The sequence below is a fragment of the Metopolophium dirhodum genome, chromosome 1 (assembly GCF_019925205.1).
Source record: "Metopolophium dirhodum isolate CAU chromosome 1, ASM1992520v1, whole genome shotgun sequence".
NCBI lineage: Eukaryota > Metazoa > Arthropoda > Insecta > Hemiptera > Aphididae > Metopolophium > Metopolophium dirhodum.
Window position 1 is genome coordinate 98680438 of NC_083560.1, and position 13790 is coordinate 98694227.

At 26.0% G+C, this 13790-nt stretch overlaps 1 protein-coding gene across 3 annotated transcripts in view; it reads right to left on the reverse strand.

Moving 5' to 3' along the window:
• The window catches only part of LOC132933684 (uncharacterized), a 50728-nt gene that overhangs the window by 10212 nt on the left and 26726 nt on the right, over positions 1-13790 (reverse strand). For all 3 annotated transcript variants that reach the window (XM_060999965.1, XM_060999966.1, XM_060999964.1), the window contains exons 18-31: positions 10029-10290; positions 9238-9966; positions 8995-9176; positions 7253-7435; positions 6972-7176; positions 6106-6325; positions 5955-6048; positions 5649-5849; positions 3846-4174; positions 3600-3781; positions 2326-2560; positions 2079-2268; positions 586-706; positions 346-512 (exon numbers count right to left, since the gene is read on the reverse strand). In XM_060999965.1, coding sequence (XP_060855948.1) covers positions 346-512; positions 586-706; positions 2079-2268; positions 2326-2560; positions 3600-3781; positions 3846-4174; positions 5649-5849; positions 5955-6048; positions 6106-6325; positions 6972-7176; positions 7253-7435; positions 8995-9176; positions 9238-9966; positions 10029-10290 — 3300 coding nt within the window. The remainder of the gene's footprint in view (positions 1-345; positions 513-585; positions 707-2078; positions 2269-2325; positions 2561-3599; positions 3782-3845; positions 4175-5648; positions 5850-5954; positions 6049-6105; positions 6326-6971; positions 7177-7252; positions 7436-8994; positions 9177-9237; positions 9967-10028; positions 10291-13790) is intronic.

The following is a 13790-nucleotide window of genomic DNA, read 5'->3' on the forward strand; positions in this document are numbered from 1 at the left end:
CGCTGTGTCTTTATAAAGGTGCCACGCTGCCGTAGAATTTTATATAGTCCAAAAATAAATTTGAAACCCAACAAAAACTATTACAATTATGTAAATAAAAATATATAAATTGTGTATAATTTAAATTAAATAATTATTTTCATATTGCCCATAAAAATGTATACCGGTTTTTATTTAATTTTTCTATTTTTTATGTTTAATCATGATATGACTTAGGGAAGGGCGCCCTAAGAAAATCGTGGTTCAAATAGGAAGAGCCAAATAAGTTTGGGAACCTTTGATGTAACATATTATTATAATTTTAAACTTAAGTGTACTTTTATAAGAAATAATTTAAATAATTACTTTCATAGTATAATCTGGGTGACCATTACTTGGTTGTACAAAACGTACATCATCTGGATATAATCTACAGAGAGGATTTCTATATAACATAGTTGTCAGCAGTTCTAATACACCATCGTTTAATCTGTTTTGCAGAACTCTTACAAGATCAATGCGTATTTCATCACCTAATATAATTAAATTATAAATAAATTAAATTCTTTTCTTTATGTTTTAATTAATTAAATATATACTACTTACCCACAGGTGATATCCCATGTACTTTTAATGTCAAATCTTCCACGTCTTTTGAATCTACATCACCCCAATACCCACCTAAGGAACGTGTTCCAGGATTTTGAATAGATTTATTGTCCATATACTAAATTAAATAATTACAATTATAGAGTGGTCACGTGGAGATAAATAAATTAGGTATGCTTTGTTCAAGTTAAGAAACGTAGTCGGTGGCTGACTTGTGCACAAGGGTGTGGAAATTCATGGCAGGCGTACAAATAGTTGACATGGTGGGAGAACAAACTGGTGTTGCTTGACACTGGTGCTCAACGGAAACTGGTCGCCGCCGACTAAGTTTCTTAACTTGAACAACAGGGTATATATATATACAGGATCCTCCAAATTGTTATTAATTATTTAGTTTTTAGTATTGTATCATTTCAATGATAAATTATGATTTGTTTATCAACTTTCATGATGTTTACACTTAGTCTTTGTTCTTTTTTATTTTATTTTATTATAAATAAAAGGCCTTAACGGCATTGATAATTGGCCGCTATTAGTGTGTTACAACACTATTGGTTTTAACTGTTTTAAGTACATTATAGAATATGTTTTTTTTTATATAACATCAAATTAAATAAGTAATAAATTATTGTTATTTATTTGCTATTGAATATGCATACTTGAACATAATGAGCATTATGCATTAAAAAAATTTAAAGTTAAAAATATTTGAAAAGCTAATCAACTGGCAGATGTAATATGTACAAGATAATATGAAATAGTTTTTAAATTATCATTGGACGTGCGAAATCGATGCAGTGTTTTGCTGAACATTTACATTCAGTTACATAGAAACAGTTATTATTCTAATTTTGTCCTGCTTTGGTATTCCTTTAATCTCTTATCGGTGATTTAATGCTGATGAATTAAAAAAGTTAGTTTATGGATAGATTTTAGACTTGAGAAAATATTATAATATCAAGTCCAACTTACTTTTGAAACAATGGACTTGCAATCTCTTTAGTATTAATGTATTTGGTTCTAAATTTCGTTTTTAAGCAACAGCAACTTAATAATATTGTAATATATATTTGTTTTAAAGCTGGTTTGTTTTTATTAAGTATTGGTATTATAATGAAAATTGTATAACAGAAGGCAGAACGCATAAATTAATTATTTACTGTTGAAAAAGCTTAAGCTAAATAGTTTTAGTTCTTTAAAATGTTGAGGTATAAAATTAAACCACCCGTGAATACTAATTAAAATTTAACCTGTATATGAATCATATTTTAAAAATGTAGGTTCACCTTTGAATTATAATAATACTCAATTTTCCCTTTATTGATTAGTGAAAGAAATACCAAACATACAATTTGTCTAGATCTTACAATACAAAATTATTTTTATATTGATTGATTTTTTTAGTTTCATATATTATAGTGATATTTACTGGTATGTATAATTTGAAAAACTCTGTATATATGTATGATGATAAACAATATTAGACTAACATTTACATCTTCCGAGTATTTGCGTGAAAAATTTGATTGGTTGGAAAATATTGTGGATGTAATTGTTGTTGAAGTGGCAGATGAGCATCTTGACATAGTGTCATCGTCGTCAGAATCATATTGTAATGAATATATTACAATATTATTATTTTTTTGTTCTAATTGCTGTTGACTCGAATTTTCATAAATTCTACAAAGCAAGCCATATTATAAACCGAAATTAATTGATTATATTTTCAAAAATCACCTCAAATAAAACACAGAACCAGACGACTCTTTGTAGACGAACATATTTCGACGATTTCGAACAGAAAACCCTTCAAGCATAGTATGTAAAACTTGTATACCGAGTAAACCCATAGCTGTTGCTCGTTGAAGCCTAGGATGTAGTGAAAATCTAGTAGACCATACAACAGGGCACTTAAATTGGCCAAGAGTAAAATGGTTAATAACTTTTTTTTCTTCACCAATACCATTTTCATCTATAAAAATAAGAAAATTAGAAGATTACATGTTATTATAATTATAGAGCATCTTGGAGGCTTAAGATAATGGTTAAAGTAGTAACTAACTGTATAAATGTATCCTCTATTTAAGTAATATTTTAAAAACATAGTAACTTATTATTATTAAAATTAAGTTGACTCGGGAACCATACATTATTAACAGATATTTCAATATTAAGCCACACTGTATGTTATTTATTAAAAACAAAAATTGATACTTTGAATAATTGTGTTATATACAATTTATAAGTTTTTTTAAATTGTAACAATTTAGATGCTCATAATTTATATAAAAATTAAAATATTATAAAATAGCCAACGTAGGGTGTGCAGGTATTGTTTTTAATTTAAAGTTTGATACTAGGTGAATTCACTTTAAGAGGATGTCAGCGCACTATTTGTTTTCTCTCTCTGGCCCACGCGCAACATAAGACAAAACACATTTACGCAATCATTTTTTCTATGTTTTTAAGTAATCTTAGAGTAAAATCACCCGTTACAAAAAAGATAGAGAATAATATTTTTGAAGGAATGACATATCAATTTGTCTAAATATTGTCTCAAAACAATTTAAACATAATTTAAATTTACAAAATTTTTTTGTTTATTTTGAAAGTCGAATACAAAGTCAAATAACAATAAAATATTAAATCGATATGTCATTCCTTCAAAAATATTATTCCCTATCTTTTTTGTCATGGGTAATTTTACTCTAAGATTACATAAAAACATAGAAAATATAATGTTGCGTTAATGCGTTTAGTCTATGTTATGCGTGGGCCAGAGAAAGAAAACAAATAGTGCGCTGACATTCTCTTAATATTAAAATTAATAACACCACAAGGTTGATTCTGAAAAACATAAATTTGCTAAATTTAATCATTAACTTTTTACAAAAACAAGTTTATTATTTTGGTATATTATAAAAGTGTTTAGTTATAATTTGAATATTAAATTATGTATCTGTAAGTAGAAGTTACACTGTTTTGTAATAATTTATGATAAATAACGATACCAGCATCATCTGAATGATCATGATCTTCAATAATCGGTTCCAATAATGGATCACAAGTCTTTGTTTCATATAAACGACACAATAAAATAGTTTGATTAACAACAGTTGCTGCTTGATGTACATTTTGTTTTACAATTTCCATTATTGCAGAATATTTTCCTTGTACATTTAATTCAGAAAACCTAAGTAATATTAAAGTGCGTGAGAGTTCAGATAATATTCAAATAAATTAGGATATTGATTTACCTGCAATGGAAGTATACATTTACTAGTAATGTGTTGACTGTATTTTTATTATCAGATTTGTGTTCTTTTTGAGATTGTAGATCCTGCTGTATTTTTAGTATGATCCAAAAATTTGGTAATATTGGTTTGGAGTGATCGATATCAGTTAAAAATCCATCTGAACCAGGACTGTTTTCAAGATCATCACTATTGCTTTCAAAAACTGTACTATCAGGACTAGGATGCAGATTTTTTTCCACGACATAAAATGTATCTTTTGTAGACTGTTCAAGCGCATAACAGTCATGACCATTATCAATATCTAATATAATATCCAATTGATCAAGTTTCTATAACAAATAAGTGCTAATTGTAGAAATTACATAAATTATGAATTGTCTACAGCTTTATAGCAATATACAACAATTTTTTGTTAATTCTACAATCAAAAAGTGACATAAACCTAGCACGCTACTTGATATTTTCCACTTTGAAATGAATCATAAATATGTATTGATAATTGTATATATACCTAGTGGAAATTAAGTAATTTTTACATATTATTTATTTCTATGGTAATAAACAAAGTGTTACGTGAAATCAGTTAAAAATATCTTAACATAGCCCAAAAACATATTTATGTAAAAAAAAAATTTGATTAAATGTAGGTAACCTGTGCAAACAAATTTTTTCTTATAATGGTAGTGAAATATTTATAATTATTAAAATGTATACTTTGTGTGTTTAGATTATATCCAGATATGATTATTATTATCTACAATTCAGATTTTCTTTATTGATATGTTATAAATTATAATTTAAATTATACATTGAAAACCACTGTGTGACGGGGAGTATAAGACCATTCAAAATATTATTTTTATTAGCTTACAGATTTACATACTTTAAATATTGAATAATGTGGATAATATATTCTGAAATTTACCTGTAATATATTATTTCCATACATATAAAATATTATGTATAAAACTATGTGTTAGATTTAACCACGGTCCACGATTAATATATTATACAAAGTTAAGAGGACGCTACACAGATATTGTTGTCACCGTCTCACAAGTGTGTAGCATAACAAATATACGCTCAGCAGATCACGTTTAGCTCTGTTAGTTTGAAAATGAGAGTGAATCCACCTATTATGGAACTTGATGGTAAGAACATTATCTGTGTTTGTATTAGGTTTTTTACAATAATTCAGTTTTTAATTGAGTTATTAGCATTTTTAATTTACACTATATCATACACGCATAAAATACTATAAAATTTAACTATTGTAAAAATCCCACATACAAACACAAACCAAGTTTCATAATATGTCGATTCACTTTAATTTTTTAACAAACGGAGCTGAAAGTGATCTGCTAAGCGTAAATTTGGTATGTTGCGCAGTTGTAATACGGAGACAACAAATGGCTGTGTAGCATCCTCATAAAGCCTAAGTAAAATACCTTACAATAATTGTTTAACAAATATTAGAAAATAATATTATAAGTACATTTATAATACTAACAATCAACTTGAATTTTTAATTTGTAGGCATTATTTTGCAATTAGTGCCGAGTGGTTGATTAAAATATTCATTTTAAATAAATGAATTGTATTTATCAACTGAAGTTTGATAAAATAAATAGTTTAATAATCGTATAATATAATTAAAAATTTTAACATATTGAGAGAATTTTTCATGACAAAGGAGAAAAAAAATTGTTTGAATATCTATCTCATAATACTAATTTTGTATGGTAGAACATATATTGAAATTAATTTAAAACGATGAGTAATAACTATTAGGTTGTAAAATACCTGTAAAAAAAGTGATATACTGTTGTTTTTAGAAGGACGTGGTGAAGGTACTACAAAATGAACAGGTATTTGTTGGTGATCATTTGATGGAGATTTTGGCGAATTTGAGACATGTTCGATGATCTTTTCTAATGAATTGGTTGTGACAGTTGGATATTGTAAAAGACCAGCTGCCATTTCATCACGCATACACCATTCCACCTAATACAGAAAAAAGATACAATAATATTATATTTCAGAATAAAAAAGTTTTAATTATTATTTAAGTACTATGTAAGATTGATACATTATGATTACTATTATTACCTCAGCTAAGAATTCTGCTAATCCTTGAGCATGTTGAGGTGGTAGAGAAGCACTCAAATGAACAAACGAGTTTTCATGATCAATTGTCTGTTTTCTATAAATAAAATATAATTTAAAAAAAAAAAATGTATAGTTTTAAGGTTGTACTAACGATGATTGTGGTATTGTAGATTTATTATTTATTGGAAAATGTAATTGTTCTGAACTATTCACTGTAGTATATCTATCTATCTCATCATCATCATCATCGTCGTCATCATCATAAACATTAATTGGTAACATTAAACAATACACATCTAGTGATACTTTTAAATCACTGAAATCCATATTTTTTGAAGTTTCGTTATCATTGTCTTGTTTCAATAGTTCAACTATGTACAAATATATACATATAAGTATATTGTATATGAGAGTTTTATATATTTAAGAAAATAAAAACATAAATATCAATATTTACTTGGAAATCAAGTATTCATTAATCCATATTAATGATGTTCAAATAAGGTTTTATAGAACATTTTCATTTTTTTTTTTTTTTGTTAATTAAGATTACACAATTTTTAGATTTAAACACCTGACCCCACCACAAAAAATTTAAGTTTATCATGACTTTTCCAAATGTGAACATAGACAATTTGTGTTCAGCAGTTGCAATTTTGTATATAGTAAGCTTAAATAATAGAGTGAAGTGAATTATCAAAATTATAGGTAAGAATATTATCTGTGTTTTCTCATTGGTGTTATATGATATTTTAATTTTTAAGCAAGTCATGATTATGTAAAGTATTACGATTTAAAAATTCTCATAATCGCTTGAAAATTAAAAATATTATAAGAAACCCATAAGAAAACACACATAATGTTCTTATTCACTCAACTATTAAAGCTTACTAAACAACATTTAAACGGCTTATCACGAATTTGCTATGTTTAACGTTTGTAAAACGGAGGACATCCCATGTGGATTCGACATTTTTTTAAGTATACTAAATGATAGTTTATACTGTAAATACTTACGAATACAAGTAGGTAAGGAACGAACAGACTGACTTTTTGTAATAGTATTTGTTTTTATAGTGCAAACTAGATGTATAAATAGAGGAAATATATCTTGTTCATCTAATTCATGTGTATCAAAATCTGTTTTGTGATCAGTTTCTCCTAATAAAATATTAGTTAGATATTTTTGTCTTCTGCTGTTATTACTGTACTCGTCACAGTCCTTAGGATCATGATAAATGAAACAAACAAAATATTAATCAGAACAGTAAACAAACAAACATGAAGAAATAACTCACTAAATCATCAATTAAGTCATAGAAATAATAATCTTGATGGTTGGCTACGGGCTTCAGCATGTGGCGATCTAATGTGGCTGAAAATTTTGAGTGTATCATATCATGGTGCGATTTTAATGTTGTATTATCAGCAGGGCAAATAGAACAGGTATCAGCATTTTTCTTGAAATGATCACATACAACCTTAAACACATAATCGTCGGTAGGTCTTAAAATTATTATTATTATCTTAATCTTAATTCAAATTACATTTTAAATCAATTATTACATGATTAAATTTTGTTATGATACATAATATATTAAAATAAAATACAATTTAAGATAATAATATGTTAATAAATGCAACTAATATTAATATTAATTGTTTCTTTATACAAATTTTCAAAAGTACTGTTAATAAGTTATATATCAATTTACATTTAACCAAGTGTATCAAATAATAATTGATTTGCCTTTATTTATTATTATTAGCACCAACAACAAAATATTAATTAATAAAACTATACTTTGATATAATTATTTTTCAAACACAAAAATAGTTGTGAATAACTTCATAATATAGGAAAAAAACTTGATAAAATAAGACAAGAGATATAGGTTACATACATGTTATAATGAATAATTTTGATAATATTTTGTCCACCATGATGAGATAATATTTTATTATTGTTATAGATTTCAAAGCAATAATAAATCATCACATTTTAAAAACTAAAATTGTTTGTCAAAGTGATTTAGATATTTAAAAACCAATAATTGAATATAATAGATATAACTTAATAAATATAATAAAAATGTTTATTTCTTCAAATTTTTATACATATAACAATAATCTATAGAACCAAAATTACGTTTATAAAAATTAAAAATAAATATTTTTAAATTAAAAAATTCTGTTTCTGTACTCTATTCAAGTTAAGAACCGTACTCTATTGTGACCAACTCCTCAGCAGAGACATGGAATTCTTACACTGCTAATAAATACATGGATGACTCAATGAGTATGATAAACATGTGTTGCCTGACAGCTGCCCAAAAGTACTATTCTTAACTTGACTATGGTATAGAAAAGGTTCCCAAACTGTGCTATCTAAAAGTGGGTCGCGATTATATTTTTGGTGAGCCGTGTTAAATTTTGAAATATTTATATACATATACAGGGTGTCCCGCAAGGATTTACCCATTTGCCATATCTCCTCAGATAATCAATATATCATAAATCTGTTTTTTTTATTAAACTCACAGAGACAAGGACTACACATATTTTTTTTTGGTATAAAAGTAAAAAAAATTATTTTTCATTTTTGAAACAATTGAAGATAGCCATTTTATAGAATTTATTTTTGAGTAAATTTTGACTTTTCTACATTTTATTTTCATTAATCTTATGATTTTTAATAATTTTTCTAGTTTATAGGTAAAACAGCAAAATACCGATTATTGCCTGGGTGTCGAGTCCCCCTTTACGGCTAATAGGTATATCCTCATGGGATACCCTGTATATTATATATAAATACAAGTATAAATTCAAATAAATATGACAAAGTTTTTTCATTGATGTTTGAATTTAGTTTGATCATTGATCGTTTTCCTCAAAAATTATAATTGTACCAAACTAAAAGTTATCACAAGGATAGTGATCAGTAATAAAACAAAAAAGATCATTAATTTGTAAGGGATCACCAGAAGTTAAACATTTTCCGAAATGTGTCGTATCATGAAAAGTATAAATTTTATTTTACCTTAATGTAATCAGTGATATCAAATGAAATTAGACGATGCTGACATCTATCGACAGCACGTTGAATATCCATGTACCGAACATTCAATCCCAGATGTAAAGCTTGAAATACTGTTGTCACTAAGCTGCGATCATAGATAACTCGAATTTTATATAAATATTTTTCCAAGAACATTGGATCAACTGAAAAAAAGGTATTATTTTTAAAAATAGATCAATCCTAAAAATAAAAATAATAAGTTACCGGGTGGGTCATCATAAATATTTTGTTCTCTGTTAGAAATTATAGTATTTTCTTCTACATATTCATCACTATCTGTCTCAGTACTACTACAGGAACTACTATCTTCCAAATAGTCATCAGTTAATGAATGGTCAAATGAACTACTGTCAGACATGAGAACATTTTCTACATCTTCTTGTCGACAGTCATAAACATCAATAAACATATGTGTTGGGTAATCTTGTCCATCAGTACCAATATCACTTAAACAACTGTTATGTTTAATTTCAGGAGTAGAAAAATTTTGTTCAAGCCTGAGTTGAGCCCAAGACATATCTTCAGAGTCTTTATAATATGGCTTTGATCCTACAGACATGGTTCGGTAGTAAGGTGTAGAATTTTCTTGGGACTGCGCACTCAATAATGATTGTCCTGTTCCTCTTTTAGTGTAATGCCACGTATTAGCCCTTGAACGACCAAATGGTGGAAGATTATCCTCAGATAAGTTATCTGAAATATTACATTTTTCTTCTATAAGTGATGGACCAACGGTTAAAATTAAACGGGTATCATTAACGCGTTTAATGAAACATTGGCCAATTTCTTGATCATTCACAGTTTGATTCATATCTACTGATATATCCGAGTCGTTTACATCAAATGATCGATTATTGTATGTCCGTAAACGTGAGTAAAATGAACGCTCCAATATGTAGTTCAATTTTTTTTCATCTCTAGCACTATTTAATTCTATATAAAAATGTAATAATTAAACATAAAAAAATGAATTTAAAATGGAAAAATATTCTTACCAGTATCATCATGATCTGCAGTGAAAAGACTAAATGTTAATGAAGAATGATGTCTACATTTAGGTAGTAAATTTACTAGATTAAATGTAAAAGGTAATTTATATATACGACCAGCATCAATAATAACTGTTTTACTCTGTCTTAGCTTCTTATTTATATCTATATCTGGATTAGAAACCAAAATATTTTGGTTCATGCACATATGTTGCATATGTTGAAATGTAAATAACGAGCCAATACAATCTGAGTCCACTTGCCACAACTAATAATTTAAAAAAAATATTATTAATTTAGATAATAATATAATACATAATAATTTAATAAATGTATTTTTCATCATAATATATTATAATAATAATCAATTTTATGTGGATATATATCTTTTAATAACTATAAGAATTCATATTTTGATTGGTAACAACGAAATAATTTAACCAATTTTAACTAAAATAAGTACAAGATCATTGATTAAAATAAAACACTAATAATCAATTATGGCTGTATTATTTTTAATTATAAATAGTTGTAATAGATTAGTGGTGTGTCAATTTCTTTGTACTGTTTTTTTTCTTTAGCAGTTTAAAGGTGTAGTTTTTAGTTGTCAACTCATAGATTTAAAATTTTTCTAGTTAAGGTGATTTTTTTACACAATGTACTTTACGGCAATGGGTTTTTTTAAGAAAATAAATCTCTGTTATTTGTTTGTTAAACTCTGCCATAGGGGTACCGGTTTTGACAAAGTGACTTGAGGTGATGCACAGATTTGGTACTCACTGGGCAGAAGGTAGATACTTGTAATTTTCATCAATTCAATTGATTATTATCAAATATTATACTATCAATATCAACATGAAATAACTAATAAAATACTATACAATTTTAGGGCTAAATACAACATTTTGAATTATATTAGTACAAAAATCAAAATCAATGGGTAATGGGCATGATAACTAATAATAATATGTTACCCATAATATTTATAAGTTTTATAACATATAACTAATATAACTATATCATAGAGGTAATTTGATTTATGATTAATGATTGACATAAGTACCAAAATAAAAAATAAGAAAGAATAAAGAGTATCAAATAAAAGCAACAAAATTTCAGGTACGAAGGTGTTTTATGTAAGGCATTAAAACAGTATAGTTCAAAATGGTCAAACCAAAAATAAGTTTAATATATAAATTAATATTATTTCTAATTGTAATGTAAATTGTATATAATACGTTGTCTCCGTTTACAAACCTACAACACAGCATATCTGTGTTCAGTAGAACCATTTTTGTGTAATAACCTTAAATAATACAGTAAGTATTATCAACATTTAAGGTAAAAATATTATGTTTTATTATGGGGTTTTTTACATATACATTTTTAAGCAAATTATGAGTTTGTAAAAATTGCAATTTAAAAATACTTGCTCCTAAATTGCTTGAAATTTAAATATCATGAAAAAAAAACCCTTAAGTAACACAGATCATATTTTAGATTCTGAGCAGAGTGATGAATGTATTGATTTTACAATGATGTGTTTTTTTATTTTTTTTTTGTGTCTGTCATCACCTTTTAGGACAGTAAAAGTGCTTAGATATTCTTTAACAGTATCTTTTCTGATAGGAAAGTGAATCTAGTTGGTGCTTTGGGGGGTCAAAAGTAAAAAATTCCCAATAGTATTCAAAAGCGCCGGAAATAGAAAAGAAAAATTAAGGAAAAACGGGAATTTTTACGTAAAATTGGTTTTTGACAAAATTGTTTTTAGTTTTGGGTGTAACTCTAAAACAAATGACCTCCTGTTTATTCATGACATTTTGACTGAATATTTATATTAGCATTTTCTATACACCTTAACACTTTCAAAATATTTTGATCTGTTTACGGATATTTTCAGTTACCAATTTTTTAGTTTTTTATTCTATAAATATCAATAAAATTTTATTTGTTGAGTAAAAAATCTTGAAAATTTAAAAGAAGGCACCTAATATATGACTTCAGAGACAGATAAAAAAAATTAGGAATCAATAGTTACCATTTTTTTTTTATAAGCATTTAAAGCAAATCAAATTAAATTTTTATGGCCCAGGGCCCCACCTATAATGAGGGGCCCAAAGATAAAAATTTAAAAATATATAGAAAGAAAAAATTAAACCATTTTGTTGTAGTAATAATTATTAATAAAGATTGAACAATAGATCGGTTTTGTTTTGTATACAACATTATACATCAACGTTTCTTTTGCGACCTATATAACCAAAATTAAAAAGGTGGGTAAGTGAATGTCACTCTGCTGTACAGTAGGTTACAAATGGGTCACTGTATAATGGATGATATATTAAATTTGGATTCAATGATATAATATCATTGTATAAGAAAAACGATTCTGAGCGAAAACGGTCAGTCAGCATATGATATTACCATGTATATTACATATTATTGTGAATAAAATAATTTATATATATCCTATTTACATGGAACCTTGTTTTAAATTTTCAATCCTTAGATATAAAAGTTGAACATTTTATAAATTTTTTACTACAAAATCATTATTAAATTTTAAATTTGATACATTTTGTTAAAATTCGAACTTGAATACTTCTAAAAAAAAATTGTGCCTATGTATTTTTTATATTTTTCAACTGCTATTAGAACGATGTATGCCTTATATTACATTTTCACGATTTTTTACCCAACAAATAAAGTTTTATTTATTTTTACTATTTGTTAACAATTCATGATTCATACATGAAAAATAACTAAGAACATTAGTGTATCCAGTTAAATGGATCACTTTGTATTGAAAATGTGTGTATGAAAATACAAAACAAATTAAAACTCATACCCAAGATCTTAAAGGACCTAAAAGATTAGAAATACTCAAAATAGATATATAGTATCAATGTAGTTTATATAAAATTTAATTTAAATCATGAATCTAACCTTATCCTAATAAAGACAACTTATATGATATTTGAATATTATTATGAAAATATATTCTAGTGTTTACTGCTCACAATAAGGTACTTTAACTGGCTAATTTATTGATCTGTTTTACATGTACATCATTTTTAAATTATAAACAAGGCCAGGATTGATATGCAAAACATTAATTTTAAAAACCAAAAATCCTGGTTATAATATTAAATATTGATACTATATTTTCCAAATTTTAAACAATTAAACCCTATAGACTATAAATTACTATAAGAAATATTTAACACCAATCGATTTATTTCACTCAATTAAATCATGTAATTTATAACAATAGATAATCAATACACTATATAATATTATTAAAATTAATAAATTCTTGTTAAAAGAAAAAAAAATTATTATTTAATTACCGACATTCCTGTAATGGTTGAATATTATAAAGTGTATACATAATTATTATTATTTATTTATTTTTATAAAATAAAAATCTCTAGGTATAGTATCTCTACTCATATAATAAACAACTAAAAGTGCTGTTCAAGTAAAACAAAATGTTTGTGGACTTAAATTAACGATTGCTACTGACATTTTCAATAGTTATTATTCTTAATTATAATAACAAACATTCATAAATTAATAATTAATTAATGTTTTCTTTTCATATAGTAATTATTAAGAATAAAGCTATCCAGATTTATTGAGCGCACTAGTGGTTTATTCATAGATCCTATTCCTTTAAAAATCTTCTATTGCTCTTTTATTTGTTCTCTCATAGACTACTGCCCTCTTATTTGGATAAATAATACATCAAAACAACATACTACTCTA